This window comes from Channa argus, chromosome 1 (assembly GCF_033026475.1).
Source record: "Channa argus isolate prfri chromosome 1, Channa argus male v1.0, whole genome shotgun sequence".
Classification (NCBI taxonomy): Eukaryota; Metazoa; Chordata; class Actinopteri; order Anabantiformes; family Channidae; genus Channa; species Channa argus.
The window spans coordinates 38,459,836-38,479,956 of record NC_090197.1 but is presented as its reverse complement, the minus strand read 5'-3'; the positions used below and the strand labels follow the sequence as shown (position 1 = coordinate 38,479,956).

The following is a 20,121-nucleotide window of genomic DNA, read 5'->3' as shown; positions in this document are numbered from 1 at the left end:
GAGTAAAGAAACACTGTTTGCTTCGCACACACAGTAATGATGTTGCATTTGGGAGGAGCGGATACTCACCCTGTCCAGCAGCAAATAACCCACGAGGCTGTTAAGACGAGTGCACGGCCTTTTTACTGCCCAAACACACTTGAACCATGTGGAGTCAGTGAGTCAGCCAGAACAAAGCTGTCACTACACACAGCCAAGATAATGGAGGGAGACACAAAGACAACCATCTGCCTTGAGGTACAGACACAGTTTTTTTTAGATATATTACATTTTGTGTGGATAATGTTATTCCCCAAATAGAAATAACAATATAGCCTAACAAAAATCTATAGCTAATGAAGGGAATCAATGAATGCATTAACTGGATAAACAAGACAGGATACAGGAAATTGCATTTAAGGAACTATTAAGTGTCTGCTTAGATTAAATAAATAAAGGCAGTTATGAAACTCCCTCTCCACAAACAACCATAAACAACTATGGGGTATTTTAAAAGCCATACCTAACATGATCCCTGCAAGAAAAAGCCTACACACTTTCAATGATCAGGATAAACCCAGTGCACTAAAGAATCAAACCTTTGGTTTAAAACTCAGGCTTTAGGTCAGTAATCTGACAGCTGTTCCCCACGAGGTTCACATGATCGAAAATCTGCCTTCTTACTCCAGACGTGCAGAGGAATTACCACCTTCATTGTCCAGAGTCTTTAAAAGATAAGCAAACTCCCATTCCATTACTGTCCTCTGGAAAACGTGGGTCATTATTCCTTTCCCTAAATCTCCTTGCCCCAGACTCAATACTGATCACGAAACTGTTGCTTTAACCACGTTAACACTTTAAAGTGCTAAACAAAAAGAATTACAATGGTATTCTGGAAGTTTACATACTGTACACCTATTTTTTTAATTGATTATTGGCTAGCTTTTAACACCACGCAGCCCCACATATTAATCAAGAACCTGGTGGAGATGCAGGTTAACCCTTCCATTAATAGTTTCTATTATTGTTTCTGTTGTGTGTTGTTTGAATTATTTATTCAAACAACACACAACAGGTTAGAGACAAAAAGTCTCTGTGTCCAAATTGAGCATCACAAGGGCCCCACATGAATGTGTTTCCTCCCGTGTCCTCTTCACAGTATGTGCTAATGATGCACATGCAGGTATCCTGGAAACCATGCAATTAAAGCTTCAGTTGATACAGCTATCCTTGCTCTATTGCAGCCCATCAGCTTATCACTCTGAGGCTGACAAACCTGTGCACCAGTGTGATGCCAAACCGTTTGATCAATGTGAAAGAGAAAAAGGAGATGGTCTTTGAACCTTTACCTTCTCTGGGAGAAAACATGCCTGTAACTATGCATAGTCAGCTGACTACACTGACACGCACTGTCCTTAAAAGTGAAATAAAGACTATATTCCTTGGTTTTATGGCACGGAATAGAGGCCTATGCTACTCCTCTACACGGCAGTCTTTGAGAGTGATATGGTACATGATTCCTGCTTGGTATGAGAAGCTGGCAGTCAGGCTGAAATTGGTCAGTTAATTAAAGCTGCCATGAAAATTACTGGTGTCATGAACCATCCTTCCCTTCAGCTCATGTAAGCACAATCCTTGACCAAGCAAGCACAAGAATTAGTGTCTGACGCCACTCACATCCTACACAGTGAGCTTCAGCTTTTATCCTCCGCCAGGGAGTACAAAGTTCCCGTTACAGGCTGAATTGCAGAGCTACACACATTAATTTAGTCCAACCTGCACGAATTTTACAACATCTATTGTAAAGTATCAATGATCACAGGTCCGTGTGGTTTCTAACCCCTGTGGTCTGCATGTGTGTTTGTAGTAGCTGCCATATATAACATTCTGCTTTGCTGCACAAGTATGTTGTTAATAGCTAACCTGCTATTTAATGCTATGCTGTGTTATCTTAGCAGCCTGGTCCTTTTTTGTCTTTCTGTCACATTGCCGTATTGCTATTTTAGCTAATTATTTTCTGTTGCTACTTTTGAGGCCATGAACTGCCTGTTTGTTATGTTGCTGTGTTACTTTCAGATTTTGCCTTTCTTTTTCTAATATTATATTGTCTCTCCCCAATCACTCTACCCTACCTGTATCTGTCTGTCTTTTATGTATTTTGGTTAATTGTGCACCTCAGCCCTAACCTGACATGGAGAGACATGCAGCACCTGTCAGTCCTGACCTCCAAGAGGAATCAGCTCCATGATGAGGTCCATCAGTGGAGGAGGAACGGTGTGGGCCTCGAGTTCAACCACCTGTTTGGCTATGGTGTGCTGGACGCTGGCGGCATGGTGAAAATGGCCAAGGAATGGAAAATGGTTCCTGAACGATTCCACTGTGTAGCTGGTTCCATTCAGGAGAACCAGTGAGTCATATCTCTGTTAATGGTCATTTTTATTAATTTTTTTAGATACCTACTTTATATTGTGCACAAAATGAACAATCCCTACAAAGATATCAAAAGGAAAACATGAGACACACCCATATCATTGTTTGTAATACTAATACACTCTAATTGAATGATTTAATCATTCAAACATCAATCATCAGTGATGGGAGTGTCCACTATAAAATCCTATAATACAAAGATTGTCTTACAGTCTCTTCAGATAGATTTGTAACGACAGAGCCTGATATGCTTGTTTGTAGGTTGTAGGTTTGCCATCTGAATTGGATTTCTGTATGAATGCAAACAGTTGGAAATACTGTGTATTGAAAAAAATCCAGTGTCGTCTTTCTTTTGTTAATGTCACAAAGAAAAACAGTTAGAAGCATCTTCAGTTTATTGTTACATTTTTAATATAGATGTTTCATTTCTTGATAGAGAAGGAGTGGATGTAAGAACAATCTACATCTTGTCTATTAGATGTGAATTTATTCTTTGTACCTATGGGGCAGCACAGTGGTTTAGTGCTGTAGTTTCCTCCCACAGTCCACAGACATGCAGTTGGATTAACTGGCAATGTGGTGTTAACTGGTGTGAATGTGACTTTAAATGGTTGCCTGCCTGTGTAGCCCTCAGATAGACTGGCAACTTGTACCAAGTGTACACTGGCTCCTGCCCAGTGACACGGGGGATCGGATTTTTCTCTCATGGTGTAACACTGGCTGTATCTATCAGCGCTTTGGGTGGAATGACATGTTGATAACAATCCAGCCTTATGGCCTCTGCTCCTGAAAAGATCTTCAGTATTTAAGGCATACGGCTTAAAGCGTCCAGCCAAAAATGTTAAACCTTCACAGAGGGTCTGAGGGTATGTTTCTTGTCGTGTCCACAAACTAACGTAAGAGCTACAAAAGGAAACCTAGGCAAAACTATAAATTAACATCATATCGGACCGTAAATGCGTCGTATAGCAGACTTACGCTAAGCTAACATCAAGATAAATTAGTAAACTTAGTCAACACAGAAGTTTAAATTACAAAATTTTACAAATTATTAAACCAACCTTGTTAGCTATATGTTGAAGTGTCTCTGGGCAAGAGCTGAACCCCTAACAGCCCACGGTCTTCTACCGTTAAGTTCTGTGTTTTCCTGTATGTTGTCTGTCATTTCACTGTCATTTCCTGTAAAACTTCCGTTTTACAGGAAGTAATAAAAATAAAAGTCACTGAACAAATCACATAAAGGTTTGAACTACTCACATTTTGCAGGTGAAAAACAACATTCTAATTAAGTTACATCTCTGTCTTACAGTATTCTTCCCATATCCACCCAATCTCTACTTGTGATACTTTCTCCACTGTGCCTCCACCTCCCTCGCTGTCATCCTTTCCTTTCCATTCTCTTTGCCTTGCCCTGACCCTAACCCTGTTATCCATCCATCTATCTTATCTTGAGGCTTTGACCTCCATTGTGTGATGCCTGGTGGTTTCCTGTGGCTGGCCCTCTTTTTTACTCTAAGAAGAGCACCACAAATGGCCCAGCATGTAATGCCCTGGAAACACTGTCAATTAGACTGACTGACAACCAGGAGAGAATTCTAAGTTGAGGTGTACACATGTGTAGATATGTGTGCCTGAACTACACATTTTCACAAGCTTAAGTACTGTAAGTGAAGGTAAAAAAACATTGGCTTAATGTGGTGCTTCTGTGTATTATTTTCTTATCGCACCACCAACACCTCCAATTACTTATTTTAGTCCGTATTAATCAGTGCTCCAGAGATGATGCAGTCACGACAACAGGATGTGAAAGTGTTTTGTGTTTTGTGTGTTTTTCTTTTGTTGAATGAGGTGCCAGATAAAAAACTCAGCAGTGGATGTGACTTTAGACTTCACCTGATTATGCAGGGTTTGATTGCATAAAGTGGTGTCAGCTTTTTGCTCAGACATGGAGAAACCTTAAATATCATGATGAATAAGTACTTGCTGAAGTAGTGTTTATGAGTTAGAAATATGGTCTCTATTTGTAGGATGTGTGTAAATTATATGTCACTAGCTGTGTGAGATTTTTCATCAGGTCACGGTTTCCACAGCAGCTCTGCAGGGCTTCTCCAGTGCCTATTGTGGTGGAGACATAATTACAACAAGCCCACCTCTGATGATAATGTATTGCCAGAGAAAAGCAATAAACACCAACATAGCTATGCTCACAAAAACACTGCTCAGAACTGATCTGATAGCGGCTCTGCCTGGCTGCAGCTTGCTTAGCTGGAGGAGAACTTATTATTGTCAGTGGAGCTGGCACACAGTGCCCCACAGTGCAGTGGGGTGTTTTTAATCTCCACTGGCCCTGCCCTTCAGAGGCATCCCTCTCCCCGCTCGATGACCGATTGCTGTAATTATTCTTGCATGTTATCTGATGGGAACTGAGCACCTGCTGTGCACAAAATTGTTTTGGTGTCAAAAGTGAAATCTACACATCTACACAATGATCTAATTAAATTATCATATACGAACAGCATTGACACAGATAATGACAATAAGGATGGAGACAAAAAATGCAAGTTTTCCAACATGACTTTAAAGTTGTCTGTTTCGGTCATGTTTTTAAACAGTAAGGAGCTCTCTCATAGTTGGTTTTGTTAGATTTCATGCATGTAGGGTGTAACTTATTGTGAAATACCCCACTGTGAATTGTTCTGTTTTTCTGGGAATAGTAATTCGCTTAATTAGCCCTTAGCCACTCATCGCTGCACTCACCTCTCTGTGCTCAGCATAGTGCTCTATTAATCATTTCTCAAACTGAGTGCTGCTCCGCACGTCCCTCTCGCTCAGTTTCTGTGTCTTGTCTCTGTAGTCTTCTCTACACCCCACCCCCCACACCCCATTTTCCACTACCTCTGATGCAGCCTTGGCCTCTAATACTGATATTACTGTAATCCTCCTCATAGCCTTTGGTCACCACACCTGCCCTGCTGTTTTCTCACACTTTCTTTCCATCACCTAAAAGAGATGAGAACAGCAGTGTGTCTCCATGCACTTGTGAACCTTTAGAATTCAGGGGTTCAGTATTTGGCATGTTATACATAGTTTACTGGAAAGGCCTCAGTCCAGATGCATAAAACTGTTGATCCATGAATTAAATGGTGTGTACGCACAGAGACTGAAACATGCACAAAGATTTATAATAATATGCAAACGCCCGGTTCTGCTTTATAAATTTTAATCATTTTGGAAATTAGTTACTGTGTAGCTCTCACCAGAGCAGTATGGCAGTAAAGAGGTAATGTGTAATTACTGGCAATTGTAGCTAAAAAATCATCTCACCTTAAGGTCTATTTGATTACTGCACTCAGGCCTTTGATCATATCCCATGATCTTCTTCAATAGAGTTTTCCAGTGAGTTTCCAGTGTTTCCAGCTTTTTCTCTTATTTTGCTTGAGCATCGTATTTGCATCATTGCCAACACAAGATTCAGTTAAAGTGCACAAACCTTATAGTGAAATGTCTTTCATGTCTTTAGATTTAGGTGACACAAATTCAACTGTTGTTTGTCAGCTTCAAACTGCTGGAAACTAGGACACAAGCCAGTCATGTATTGTAGACTAAATAGTAGAGCATTTTATTCACTTCACTAGAAATAAATTACACTGTAAAGCAAGCAGACATGACAGTCATCATTGCTGTTGTGTGCTGAGGTGTCAGGTTGAAAAGAAACGTGATGCCTTGTCTGGCTTGAATCGTTCTATCGTAGAAAATGGGTCAACTACTGTAGTCACTGCAAGAACAGGAGGAGGATTGTATGTAGTGTAAAAAAAAAGACTGCTTTTTACAGCAATAGCCAAATACACCTGTTTATTGTAACATTTTCTATTAATTATTTTATTGAATCTTAGTTTTTTTATTTGTTTTTCGTAATTTTTATAATAATAATATAATATAATTATTATTATTATAATATTATTTGACTATTCTCTGTGTTTCTGCCTCACAGTCTAAGCTTGTTCAATGTCTTTCTCCTTTTGTAGTAAAATCCAATCTGGCAACAAGTTGGTCCTGGCTATTACCACTGACGCCTGCCAGGGGAAAGACAACTTTGTCCGCTACCTGGAGCATGTACAAGCAGTAGTCACTGTCAACGCCAGCCGCCGCGGTGACCTCAACATCAACATGACCTCGCCCATGGGCACAAAGTCGATCCTGCTCAGCCGAAGGCCCCGTGACGATGACTCGAAAGTGGGCTTTGACAAGTGGCCCTTTATGACCACCCATACCTGGGGTGAGGACCCTCGTGGGACCTGGATTCTGGAGGTGGGCTTTCAAGGTGAAGAGCCACAGCGCGGGGTCCTGAAGGAATGGACTCTCATGCTGCATGGAACACAAAGTGCCCCCTATATAGACCAGATAGTGCGTGATTATCAGTCCAAACTTGCCATGTCCAAAAAGGAGGAGCTGGAGGAGGAGCTAGATGAGGCTATAGACAGAAGTCTGAAGAGCTTGATGAGTAAAACCAACTAAAATTCCCTCTGCATGTTTCCACGTCTTTCACTTTCTCTTATCTTCCTCCCTATCTGCAATCTTGCGCTATCTTCTAAATCCCAAAGCATCTCCTAAGTTCTAATTCTTTCATCATCCCCCCTTTCCTACCTCTCCCATATTTATTCTGCTTTTTGTTCTAAGTGTTTCAATTTGTCCCTCAACCTACAATGAATGTTTCATGTAATCCATCATGATAAAACTATAACCTTCAATAATCTGTTCCACATAGAGAAAGCAAACAATACCACATACATTTTTACAGAACTGTACATAAACCAAATATAATCGACTCTTTCATGCTCTTGCTTTAACTGCCCTGCACCTCTTCTGCCAACTGTTGTACAGTTTGTGACTGTAAAGGATTTTCTGTGTCATTCTACTTAAAGTTTAATATCTTGCAAACAGAGCAGTGATACTTCTTTTTGTTTATATTTTTGTGACATGCATTGTTTATATATAAACAAGAAAAGGAATGTGTGATTCATTTTGCAGCCTGTGGTCCTAAGTTCATATTTCATAATCTTTGATGTATATTAAATAAATCTATTCAGCTGTTTATTAAAGCACTTGAGTGATTTGCAAAATATTACCAAACACACTGGGTAAAAGCAATGTGCAATTCTCATTTCAATGAACAAACAAAAACCTTGATTAAGACAGCGGACAGGCAGTGTCTTAAAATTTCTGTCTGATATTTATTCTGAAAGCGAAGGATAAGCAGCATCTAGGTGACTGAGCAATCTACCTGTTAACATTTCTACATTTAATTTTCCCATGTTTCTTTCACTGTGTAATGTGCTGTCTGAATAAAAGAAAAATGCCCCCTGAAAATTGAAGCATGAGATACATAAGCCAAGGTACTGAGAATCAATTTCATATTATCTTCACTGATGCATTGACAAACATGCTTCAAAATATACAAAGAGATCTCACTGCATATTAAGATTGTCTGTTGCTTGCTGCTTGGATTTAGCACAATTCTTTAAAGAAGAAAGGCACAAGGACTTTATGGCAAAATGTATTCTTTGAGAAACAAACGAGAAAATCTGCCTTGCAAAATCATACCCACTGGAGAATTATCTTGATCACGTATGTAAAATGAACATGCAAATCTACAGTTCCCTTAGAGAACATAAGTATTTTCCAGCTAACTGATTTGGTTGTCAAGCTAACTAATTTACTACCCAGTACACTGTCACTACTTTCATACCGTATACTCCCCACTCCATGGAGCAAATATAAGACAGAGGCAGTAGTGGTCTAATGGTTACAGAAATGAACTGGTGACCACCAGTCACCAGTTCCTATCCACTGAAGTAGCAGGATTAATTGGGACAACTGAAAAAGTGCTTGTTCTACCTCACAACACCACTGTAGTGTCCCTGAGCAAGGCCCTTAACCCCGACCACTCCACTGGACCTGCTATATGGCCAAAGGTAAGACTGTATTTTTACTGGCTCCAATCTGGGTGTGAACGTGGTCGGGATGTTCCTGAAAAAAAGGGGTGGCCAGTGTTCAATGAATCTTCCCAGAATAAAAAAGATTGAAAAATTAAAATAATTACAGAGCACCTGCTGAAGAGAAATTAACCATTTTGCCACATATTTTATAGCTATCAGACACCTTCTGCTTCAAGTTGAGTTAAAAGTGACACTGAAATAGAATCTTAGACTTTGCTGAATGGGCAAATAACTACAAACAAAATCTCATTCTACATTTTTGAGTAGACTTCTAATCGCTCTCTCTCTCTTAGTCTATTCTTTTCATTCATCATTTTCTTCCCATTAGACTTAAAATACTTTCTCTAGCTTAACTGGGTATTAATTAAACAAATCAGGTAATAATTCATGGCTACTCCTGTAAAACCCTAATTCAAAAAAGTTTGGACCATGTGTAAAATGTCAATAAAAACAGAATGGAATGATTTGCAAATATCATCGATCCATTTTTTATTCACAATAGAACATAAACAGATGCTGAAACTGATATATTTTACCATTTCATGGAAAACATTAGCTTATTCTGAATTTCATGGCAGCAACAAATCTCACAAAAGTTGGCACAGGGTTGACCATTGTGTAGCATCCCTTCTGTCTGTAAACGTCTGAGAAACGAGGAGAGTTGCTGGAGTTTTAGGAGAGGAATGATGTCCCATTCCTGTCTGATGCAGGATTCTAGCTGCTCAGCAGTCCTGGGCCTTGCTTGCCGGATTTTTTTGTTTTTTGATGTTCCAAAAGTTTTCTATTGGTGAACGGTCTGGACTGCAGACAGGCCAGTTAAGCACCCGACTCTTCTCCTACAAAGCCATTCTGTTGTGATGGATGCAGTATGTGGTTTAGCATTGTCTTGCCGAAATATCCCTGAAAGAGACATCTGGATGGGAGCATACTTTCATCAGAGAACATAACTTTGGAGCACTCAGCAGTAGTCAAGTCCTTTTTTTTTTCTTAAGCCCAGGCGAGACGCTTCAGACACTGTCTGTTGTTCAAGAGTGGCTTGACACAAGGAATGCGACAGCTGAAACCCATGTCTGTGTGTATTGGTTCTTGAAGCACTGACTTCAGCTGCAGTCCACTCTTGGTGAATCCCCCCCCCCCCCCCATTTTTGAATGGGTTTCATTTCACAATTCTCTACAGGGTGCGGTTATCCCTATTGCATGTACACTTTTTATTACCACATCTTTTCCTTCCCTTCGCCTCTTTATTAATGTGCTTGGACACAGAGTTCTGTGAACAGCCAGGCTCTTTTGCAATGACCTTTTGTGTGTTGCCCTCCTTGTGCAAGGTGTCAATGGTCATCTTTTTTATTCAGGGTTTTTTATTCGGTCAAAATTAAAAGAAATAAACACTTAAAATATATCAGTCTGTGTGGAATGAATGTATACAATATACAAGTTTCACTTCTTGAATGGAATTAGTGAAATACATCAACTTTGTAAAGATATTGTAATTATTTGACCAGCACCTGTATTGCCTCTTTGTACTTTTCAGCATTGATGGAGCCTTTCCAGATGTGTAAGCTGGCCACGCCATAGGCACTAATGCAGCCCCACACCATCAGAGATGCAGGCTCTAGAACTGTCCTGCTAAAAATACTGGTGGTCCCTCTCCTCTTTAGTCCTCAGAACACAGCATCTACAAAGAATTTCTAATTTGATTCATCTGACCACAGAACAGTTTTCCATTTTGCCTAAGACCTTTTTAAATGAGCTTTGGCCCAGAGAACAGGACAGTGTTTCTGGATTGTGTTCACACATGGCTTCCTCTTTGCATGATACAGCTTTAATTTACATTTGTGGATTGCACAGTGTTCAAAGACTGTAATTTCTGAAAGTGTTCCTCAGCCCATGCAGTGATGTCCAGTAGATAGTGATGCCTGTTTCTAATGTAGTGCTGCCTGAGGGTCAGAAGGTCACACACATTTTTGACCTTCAGCCTAGTCCCTTGTGAACAGAGATAGTCCTGATTCTGTGAATCTTTTGATGATATTTTTTACTTTAGATGGTGGCATCTTCAAAGTCTTGGCAGTTTTACATTGAGGAACATTGTTCTGAGATTGTCACACAATTTTTAGATGCAGTTTGTCTCAGATTGATGATCTTTACATTGGAGAGGCTGTGCCTCTCTGAAATTCTACTTTTATACCCAGTCATGTTACTGACCTGTTGCCAATTAACCTAATTAGTTTTCAAATGCTCCTTCATTTTTTTTCAGCAATTACTTTTCCAGCATTTTGTTCCTTCTGTTTCAACTTTTTTGACATGTGTTGCAGCCATCAAATTCAAAATAAGCTAATATTTTCCATGAAAAGGTAAAATATCTCATTTTCAGTATCTGATATGTTGTTTATGTTCTATTGTGAATAGAATATGGGTTGATGAGATATGGAAATGATTGCATTGCGTTTTTATTGACATTTTACACATCATCCCAACAGTTTTTGAATTTGGGTTGTATAATCCAAATAAAATGTATCTACACACATGCACATGCATACAAGGCTTTTGAAATACTTGTGTATTTTTGTGCATTGGCACATATCTAAAGCAAACAGAACAAGGTATTAATTAATGTTTGAATCTTATTTTATTTTTCCGTATATCAAAGCAAATTAATACACAGCAAAATTATGCTGAGGGCAGGCAGTGGCATCCAATTAAACAAATGACTTCAAAGGGGAAAGAAGGGTGGCACAACTTTCTTAGGATTCTTCTTAGGATGTTTTTATTGGTGGCATGGGGCTTTGTCCCATGGGGCTTTGGCTTTGTCCCAAGTTTTCACAAAGTAAAGGACTCATTCCATGAGTATTGGTTATAGGTTGAACAACAACAGCAGTTCTCATGAAACCAGCAAAAAGTAATCTGGACTCAAGACCAGAGACTGCAAGCAAATGTAAGAGCGCTGAATATCAAAGCAGGAATGTGTAGTTGGTCTTTTAACCATGGTTGTTCTCTCAGAGAGAAAAACATTGGTCTCATTACTGCAGCTTGAAGAACAGTGCTATTCATCTCATCAGATAGCAAGGTCAATATTTTCTTTTGGTTAGAAGACCTGGTCCATCTAGGAAACTGGTGACATGGTTTCAATGTTTTTTCTTCCTGGACTTCTCAATCAGGGTCTCCACCACCACAGAAGTCTCTTCATAACCTTTAACTTTGCGCCCATTGGAAAACTTCTCCACAGACTCCACCACCTCTAGCTTTTCATAGCTCATTGCTTCTGGGGTGAAGCTGCTAGAGCTGGTGCTGGAACTGGAGCTGGAGCTGGTGCTAGCAGCACGAGGTGCAGGCTTGGGAGCAGGCCCACTTGGGTCATTATCATCCCTCTTTTTCTTGCTCTGATCCGCAGGTGGGGTGGGACCTTTAGGGTCAGAGATTGGACAAGGTGGTGAGGGGACTGGGCTTGGGTCTGTAGGCTGAGGGTGGGGCTCTTCTTTTTTACGTTGACCTTTGTCTCCAATTTTGTCACCTCTTTCACCCTTATCATCTTCCTTTCCTTCTCCTGGCTTAGGGGGCAGGGTTGGACTGAGAGGCCTGGGGTCCACCTTGGGCTGAGAAGGTGGAGGAGAGGGCCTGGGCCCGTAAGGCTGATAGGGAGAAATCATTTCATCTCTGATTGTGACAAAGATGTGGCCAGCTGATGGTGTCGAGGTGTAGAAGCAGGGATCTAGGTAACTGCTTTCACCGGTGACAAGAACATACCGACCCTTGGTGTAGAACTCAGGGTAGTGTGTAATTTGGTCAGGCTTCTTGTACTTCCTCATTCTGTCTCTGACAATGTTACAAAGAGTGTCGAAGGCTTTGCTGATCTGAGCTCCATCTGGGACATCCTGTGGAGATACTCCAGAAACAACAGGTCTCTCTTCATTTCTCTTCACCTTCTTGTCCTCAACTTCCTCAGGTGGGATCCCTTTGGTTTCTTGCTCACCAGTAGCCCCCCCATGTCTTTCCTCCTGGCCACTGTCCATCACATCTTTGGGAGTCAGCTCTTTCTTCTTCTGGATCTTCTTGGCCTGGTTCTTCTGGCGGGTCTTGAAACTAGTGATGTCTTGGATAGCCTGGGTGATATCTGGACAGCAATTAAGTCACAAGTTAACTTGCTAGAACTATGAAGAAAAAGAAGACAAAAATTTTGGAACAGACCTAAACATCATGTACTCTAAAGATAAAAAATGGATCATTCTGCATGATCATTAGCTTTTTATCTTTGTAAGACTGAACCTTTAAGATAAAATATAGATGCCTCTAACAATGGCAGCTGATTGCACTCAATAGTGATTCACAATGTAAACCAGCTGTGATGTGTTTATGTTGCCCTTACCTCTCCCCCTGTGTGGTGCAGTGGGTGTGTGAGTGTAGCGGTAAGTGGTGGTGAACAGGGTAATGGGAGTGCCAATTATCGCTGAATTCAACCTGCAGGAAAGAGACAGATTAAATATCACCCATACAACATCCATAGACTAAACGGTCCTGCTATGCTTTTAAGGAAAATCTTTTAAGGAATAAACAATTTGTGTGGATTTGTGTGAAACCACTCATGTTAAAATGTATGGGTTAAATATGGGTAGATAAGATTTGCAAATAATTGCATTCTGTTTTTATTCATGTTTTACACATCGTCCCAACTTTTTTGAATTGTGGTTGTATATTCATATTTATTATAGAATTAAAGTATTACTTAAAGATTTACTTAAAGATAATATTATATTTACTGGTAGTCTACATTATGTCAGCCCTCAGTAAGGTGCTCCATTTATTGACATGGCTTTGTCTTTACACTTAACGTAAATGAAGGGAACACTTAACATCTTGAGTCGGGCCTTGAATGTTTGTGTAAGTGTGGCCCTGCTGGTATATGCAACCAGGTGGAGGCAGAATACCTGTTATCTTCATTCTCTATGATCCTCTTGTACCTCTCCAGCTCATTCTGGAGAGACGTCTGATACATGGCCAAGTGGCGACATTCACTGGTAAACTTCTCCAGGGACCTCTCAGCTTCCTCTATCTCTTTCCGCAGAGATTCAATTTTCTCATTGTATACCTGGATTTCATCGTCGTAACTTTCCTGTGTGTTTTTGATGGCTTGCTCCAACATGGAAGTCTGAAAGAAAAGACAGATGCAAGGTTTCATCGAAAAATTCTAATTATGCAATTACAAAGCCTCAACAAGCTACAAAAGTGTGACAGTTAGCGATGATAATAAAATTAGTTCATAATGCGATTTTAAAGCAAGTAAGTAAGTAAGTCAACTGCACAGATAGCAGGGATATGTCTTTAGTCAAAACCTGTTAGCACAAAGCAGAAGTTTAGAAATTAATGCAGGTACTAAATTAGATTACGTGGTGCTTCAGTAAATGAAAGCAATCCTGTGTTGCTCATTTAGTACTATGAAACAATGCCTTCATTAAACCAGTGACTATCCCAAAGGTACAGGACCTGTCTGCAGACAAAGATTAGAGGGGGCCACCATGATGGTGCCCTTTTAACCTTAGCCACATGTTAAAAACTTTTTCTAGAAGTTTGTTATTATCGATTGTTTTGTGAGCTTATTGTGGACCCGTGGCTCTCGCTGCTCCCCTAATCACTCAGCCTTATTGCCTAACTCTACTCCTACACCTCAAGATCCCTTCTCTGCTAAAATCGACAATTTCTGCTTCCTGCTAAGGTTGTTAATCTGCCATGTTTGTCGGCAAAAAGATTCTTCTGTACCACCCTGCTTTCATAAGGTGGCCATGACTGACACCCAGTGGTGCATTTGCAGCATCTGATATACTATTGACACGGTATTATACGGGCTGCAACAGAAAATTCAATATGTGGTAAAAATACATATACAGTTGTTGTATTTACTTGTGACTGTACTTTTTGCTTTTAACTTTTTAGTAATTTTATCTATAGTAAAAATACTGCACACCAAATGGACTTTTCTCAAGATTTTAGACATAGTGTGTATTCACAGAATCTGTAAATATGGTAATGTACAGAGTAAACCGTAACGTACAGAGTAAACAGTACAATATTTGTTATAGCCCTATAAAATATACAATATTTACTATGTGACTATGGTCACAAAAGAGAGAGTTCGCCCTGGTCTCAGCTGTCTGCTAAAGAAAAGTTCCTTTGAGGTATAATATTTAATATGCCTTTCTTATTAATACTGGTTTGGTGATTTAAAAATCCATCGGATCAATATGAAACCTGTTGTTGTCATGGTGACTGTGTGACCCACCTCTGTCTGTAGGCGTTGTTTCTGGGCCTGCAGCTGGTAGAGGGCGCTCTTATGTTCTTCCAGCTGACTTTGCAGCGCCGGCACTTTCCTCTGGGCCAGCAGCTTCTCCTGCTCCTTCACAGATTGAACACAAATCAATGAAAACATGCAGAGAAACGCAGTGTGTCTTTATAGCATGACAGTTTCACTGCAAATTCACACAGCTGGCTGCCAAGTCTTTCTCTGAAGTCTCACTATATGAAAAGCTCACTGATTGAGTCTTGAATTTAAGGACATTACAGCAACTGTGTTGTTCACAGCAGTGAGTTTTCTGCTCATCTACTTAAAAATAAACCTCTGTGTAAAGTGTTTGCGGTGTCCCTATCCAGGAAGTGAATAAATAGTAATGAGCTGGTCATTGTTGATCATTGTGAATAGTTCTCAGCATTTCAAATATTTTGTGTCATATTATTTAAGCATTTTTGGAAGCATAGAGTAATATGACATTTTAAGAAAACATTAGCTGTATCCGAAATTACCCCCCGTTCTCTCATTCCCTACTCCCTATACACACGAGTAGTTCACATGATAGTGAGCAGTCGGGTGACATTTCGGACACCTACCTATTGTTGCTAAGAAGACTGTTTAATCAGACTGTTTAATCAAACAGTCTTCAACAGACAATCGTCTGAGCTTTTTGCACATTCAAGCACACTCAAAAACAGACTTACAAACAAACAAACAAACCAAAAAAAAAAAAAACAGACAAATGCAGGCACAGGCAATGAATTGGACAGAAACGCAACTAACCTCATCAACCTCAGTCACATAGCCAGTGCTGACACACATGCAAGGACCTTCTTCTCCCCCAGGGACTGCAGTGTATACACACACACACACACACACACACACAACCTAAGTGATCTCACCTCAGAGATGCTCACTGATACAGTGGGAACAAGGGGAAGTGTCTGTTTGATCTGCTGCAAAATGTTTACATAGGTCTGGATCTCTGCAAGGTTCTGGAAGAAAATGATAATAATTTAAAAAAGAACACATTAAATATTCATCACTGCAGAGCACAAATCTCTAAACTGTTGCATTTTGACTGACACTATCTCAAACCCATCATAGTGTCACAGTAAAGTATCCATTAAAATGCATTAATAATTTTTTATTTATAAATAAAAATGGAATTTTGCTGTGGCAAGAAGCGTCTCTTATTAAATATAATTATTATAAAGCATATATAATTCATCTCTCTTGGGGGATACGTTTGGGACCACAAGCCCAATTTTCATGTGAGGAGCCTCCCTATTCTTTCACACATAATATAGTAAAAGCAGTGCCCTTTGATATGCTCTCTCAATATTGCAGAGTCACACATTCAGTTATTATCAAAGCAGCATTAGGTGAAAGTAAAAGAATTGCACAGGCAAGAAAGTATATGGAAAGTGTGTCTGATGCATTATGTAACAGTCTAAATTTCTTTTATCTCAGCATTTTCTTCAAACCATTTCTCTATTTTCTTACTGTGGGTAATGTTTCAGTTTTTGTCTTTTCCTTTTGCTTTTCTGTCGTATGCCAGTGGCTGTGAGGAGCATGTTGCATTTTCTCTCTGCAAACCTTTCCTCACTTGTGTCACTAAGGGCAATTTTGTAATAATAATAAATTAATAAATTAACTTCCTTTTTTTAGTTGAGTCTCACTGACCTTCTTATATCTGTCTCTGGTGGAGTTGATGTCATCCCGCAGGAACTGTGATTGGATCTGATACTCCAGGTTTCTGAGCAGTGCGCTATCAGCCTCCTTAAAGAGGAAAAGAAAGGAAAGAAAAACAAAGTGAAAAGCACAGTACAGTATGTAATGAGTTCAGCAAAAGCAAACAATAACACAATAATGTGGAAAATTCCAACCTGACCATGTGTCCAGTCATTTTCATCATTAAATTGCAAATGGCTATTATTTAGCTATGGCTGCTGTACATTTTCACTTAATATAGCCAGGACAGAAAAACAAAAATGTTAAAGTGTAGTAAAATACCTATTTCTCTTTGTAAGACTGTGTGAATAATTACAGTACCTTGTTTAAGTGTTCCAATGTGCCACGTAGCTGTTCTTGATAATCACATTCATTTCTATATCTGCAACATAAAACATTTGGGTTAGGTGTTATTATAAAATGACATCATCAGGCTATAGTATTGGTCCAGTAATACGTAGCTGACACAACTTGTACATCATTTGAGTCTAAACACATTTGTGTGTTGTGTTCACAATAAAATAGGACAGATTAAGCTGGTTCGTAAAGCACAACACCTGTGTTTGTTGTGATAGAGCTGTAAATCAAAAAGGACACAAGCTGTAATTCAGCACTCTTCACCAGCTGATTCAACCAGTCGATTAATTTTCTTCTCAATTCATCAATACTTTAATGAGGCTCTGCAGCTTGTATGGAGGAGATTCGATTGTGGTTCCAGTTTCTAATAAAGAGTTGATCATCTTAATTACAATAAACATTGTTTATATCTGTTTATTGCTTTCCAAAAAAAACAGAAACAGACAATCTAGATTTTAATGGACAAGTTGTGAGATGCTTGCCTCTGAGATTGATTTGTCCTAATTAAATAAATATGAATAAAAATGGACTTTTGTAAGTAGTGGATTTGGTATTTAAATTCTTTACACTAGACAGTTTACAGACATCATTGTGTTCACTTAAACCACTTTTATACCAAAAAAATATCTGTTGTAAAACATCACATATTTATGGAGATCAATGTTGCTTCTAAAAATGTCTAAAGACAGTCCGACGCTGATTAATAGAGCTGCTGTCAATATAAATGAGTCTATATGACAATATATGTTATTTTGGTGTCTCAGTTATTATAAAGTTTGTACTTTTTAGGTGTGTTTTTTTTTTAGCTGGAGGTAGATAGCTTACAGTAGCTTTAGCACATATATAAATCATTACAGACACAATCAGCATAAAGCAGAGTTGGCCATCTGCTAAAGCTTCCTTTCATATTTGATTTGAGTGTAACATACTTACAGTAGCACCTCTCGAAATTTGAATTTTGAACTTTTCAGCAGGGACGGCCCTCCACCGCCATCCTAATTTAAGCCAAAGTGATTTTTTGTTTTTCACAAAATCTTTAATTTACTATTATCATTTATTACCTGACAAACCACTTTATGAAGCCTAATGATGGAGTAATACAAATGAGTTACAGTATTGAAAAAAGAACTCGGATTCCAGCAGTGTTCACCTGAGTATATCTATAAAACAGTACAACAGTAACTTACAAGAGCGAAACCATACAATAGTTAAATGCATTTTGACATTGATTATCTGTTTATCTTCCTATAATCATTGAGAAGTAATTGTCACCTTTTCAGAACCAGCAACTTGACCTTAAATGTTTCACTTTCTCTCAAATCAGGCCAATTCCTACAAATGTCATGAACTTCCATGACTTAGTAGGAAGTTGGATCTTTGACACACAGATAAAACCAGACCCTGTCCACTCTCTTACTTGCTGGTAAAGTCATCCAGCATGCGGCAAGCATCCCTCAGCTCTCGCTCCAGCTTGGCATTGTCGGATGACAGCTCTCGGATGCGCTGCCTGTTGACTTCAATCTGCTCTCTAAAGGTCTCCTCGAGGCTGCTTGCCTCTTCCATCCGCTGCAGGGTCTCCAGCTGCTTGCGGAACACTGCATTGCGCTGCTCCAAGACTCTTGCTCTGTTGATGTACTTGGCAAAGCGACTGTTGAGCTCCTGAAGGCTCTCCCATCCCTGGATGGCTGAGAGGCTTGCAGAGGATTCAGACTCTTCGGGATCATCAAAGATGTCTGAGCGTTCATACTTTTCCTTGCGCACCTCATGCAGGTAGGTGGTCTTGAACATGATGGTATGCTTCGATCCCCTTGAGCTGGTGGTATACCTGGAGAGCTTTGTCCCCTACAGCACCTTTATTGTGTGAAAAGTCGGGTGCTCACCCTTGGTTGTCTCATACTAGACTAAACACTGTACAGCCTGACTGGCAGCAAAATACCCCCCAAACCTCCCTCTGGCTATGGGCATGCATGCTGTGGGCCTGGGGCCTTCTAGATTGTGTTGTTGCCTTTGTGGGAAAGATTAGGAAAGCCCTGTTGATGACAAAGCAGAAACAGAAAAACAAACAACTGGCTGGCCTGTGAAAGCACTGGGATGACATACACCATTATTTTGGTTCTTAGTCAGCTGCTTTCTAGATCCCTGTTTGACACAACATATTGGATGGTTGACCACAATAGGACAGAGGGGAAATTTTGTGCAGTGCAGTTTGTGTGGAGTGGAGACCCATTCCCTTCCAAATTTGGCTGGGTTACACACTGTACTAAAAATATAGATTTTTTTGTTTCCCATAGTTGTTTGTTCATACAGATGGGTGGTTGTATTTTGATGCATATAATCAAAAGCATTACGCAAAGCAGCATGAATTACAGAAGAATATTCATACTGTATATGGTGAAGCAGTATGCAGGCAGGTCCAGTTATTAAGATACATGATCATGTTTGACAATGACTTTGAAGCTGAAACATCTCTAAATACGTTTAAATAACAGGAAAGGAATAGTTTAGTTGTTTTCATCGCGGTACTCTAAAGACTGACTCACAATTTATTATTTTCCTCATTTGTACCGTATTTCCACTCCTTCTCTCATAATTGAAAAATGCAACTCTAACTCGGATGAGAGAGACTGATAGAAGAAACAGGATGAGACAGAGGTGCCACTGATTTGGCTGGTTCTCTTCATGCTGTAGTACCAAACATCAGACAAAATGTCCCTCTGGACAAATCCAGCAAGCTGTCTGTAAAACAGCTGAATGAAAACATGTCAAATGACTTTACATCAGCATTTCAGTGTGGTCTAGCCCTAGAAAAGCCCACAGGCTATAGGTAACTGTGATAGATGAGCTGCAAAAGTGAAGCTACCAAACAACAAAACAATAATGGACATAAGGGAGTTGATGTAATGCTAAAAATATGAGCAATAAATGCATGCTTTTCTTTCTCATTTAGTTATTTTATTAAAGATTTACCCACACCTATCTGCTTTCACCTACTACATGTACAAAAAACTAACATTTGAGGAAAGAACATCTTTGACAGCCACCTTTAACATTTGATAGAGAAATGTTTAGTTTACAAATTACATTCCCAATCACATTCGCAGCCAGAAGGAGGATGCATAGTGAGATTTAGAGGCACCTCCAACCTGCAGCCATGTTAGAGAAAGCAGATTTAGACAGCAATATGCAGAAAGTTGCTGCCATGCAGAAAAACACCTGCTGGAATAGACACAGTAGCCATGAGTGTGTGATTGAATGCTGGCGTGTATGGATACATTCACGAAGTCACAATACCGGAGAAGATTTGGTCTCTACTCAGATTTAAACCCTCATATACGTTGGTATGGATTCTGT

The 20,121-nt window shown here is 39.6% G+C and overlaps 2 protein-coding genes across 2 annotated transcripts in view; one reads left to right on the top strand and one right to left on the bottom strand.

Moving 5' to 3' along the window:
- pcsk2 (proprotein convertase subtilisin/kexin type 2) overlaps positions 1-7,796 on the top strand; it is a 29,211-nt gene extending 21,415 nt beyond the window's left edge. The window contains exons 11-12 of the mRNA XM_067518832.1: positions 2,159-2,386; positions 6,435-7,796. Coding sequence (XP_067374933.1) covers positions 2,159-2,386; positions 6,435-6,924 — 718 coding nt within the window. The 3' untranslated portion in view covers positions 6,925-7,796. The remainder of the gene's footprint in view (positions 1-2,158; positions 2,387-6,434) is intronic.
- A 3,192-nt stretch (positions 7,797-10,988) lies between these two features.
- Positions 10,989-18,671, bottom strand: LOC137102679 (filensin). Its single transcript, XM_067482435.1, has 8 exons — positions 18,188-18,671; positions 16,735-16,795; positions 16,366-16,461; positions 15,582-15,674; positions 14,674-14,787; positions 13,325-13,545; positions 12,766-12,857; positions 10,989-12,513 (listed from the first exon to the last, which is right to left on the bottom strand). The coding sequence occupies exons 1-8, from the start codon at positions 18,556-18,558 to the stop codon at positions 11,528-11,530; spliced, it is 2,034 nt and encodes a 677-aa protein (XP_067338536.1). The 5' UTR covers positions 18,559-18,671; the 3' UTR covers positions 10,989-11,527.
- Between the last annotated feature and the right edge of the window lie 1,450 nt (positions 18,672-20,121).

Excerpts from the sequence above, each read along its gene's own strand:
- LOC137102679 (XM_067482435.1), bottom strand. The coding sequence starts at position 18,558 with ATGTTCAAGACCACCTACCTGCATGAGGTGCGCAAGGAAAAGTATGAA. Across the intron at positions 14,788-15,581 it reads TATCAGTGAGCATCTCTGAG|GAGCAGGAGAAGCTGCTGGC; the intron begins GTGAGATCACTT and ends CAATCTGTGAAG. Across the intron at positions 12,514-12,765 it reads TGCACCACACAGGGGGAGAG|ATATCACCCAGGCTATCCAA; the intron begins GTAAGGGCAACA and ends ATTGCTGTCCAG.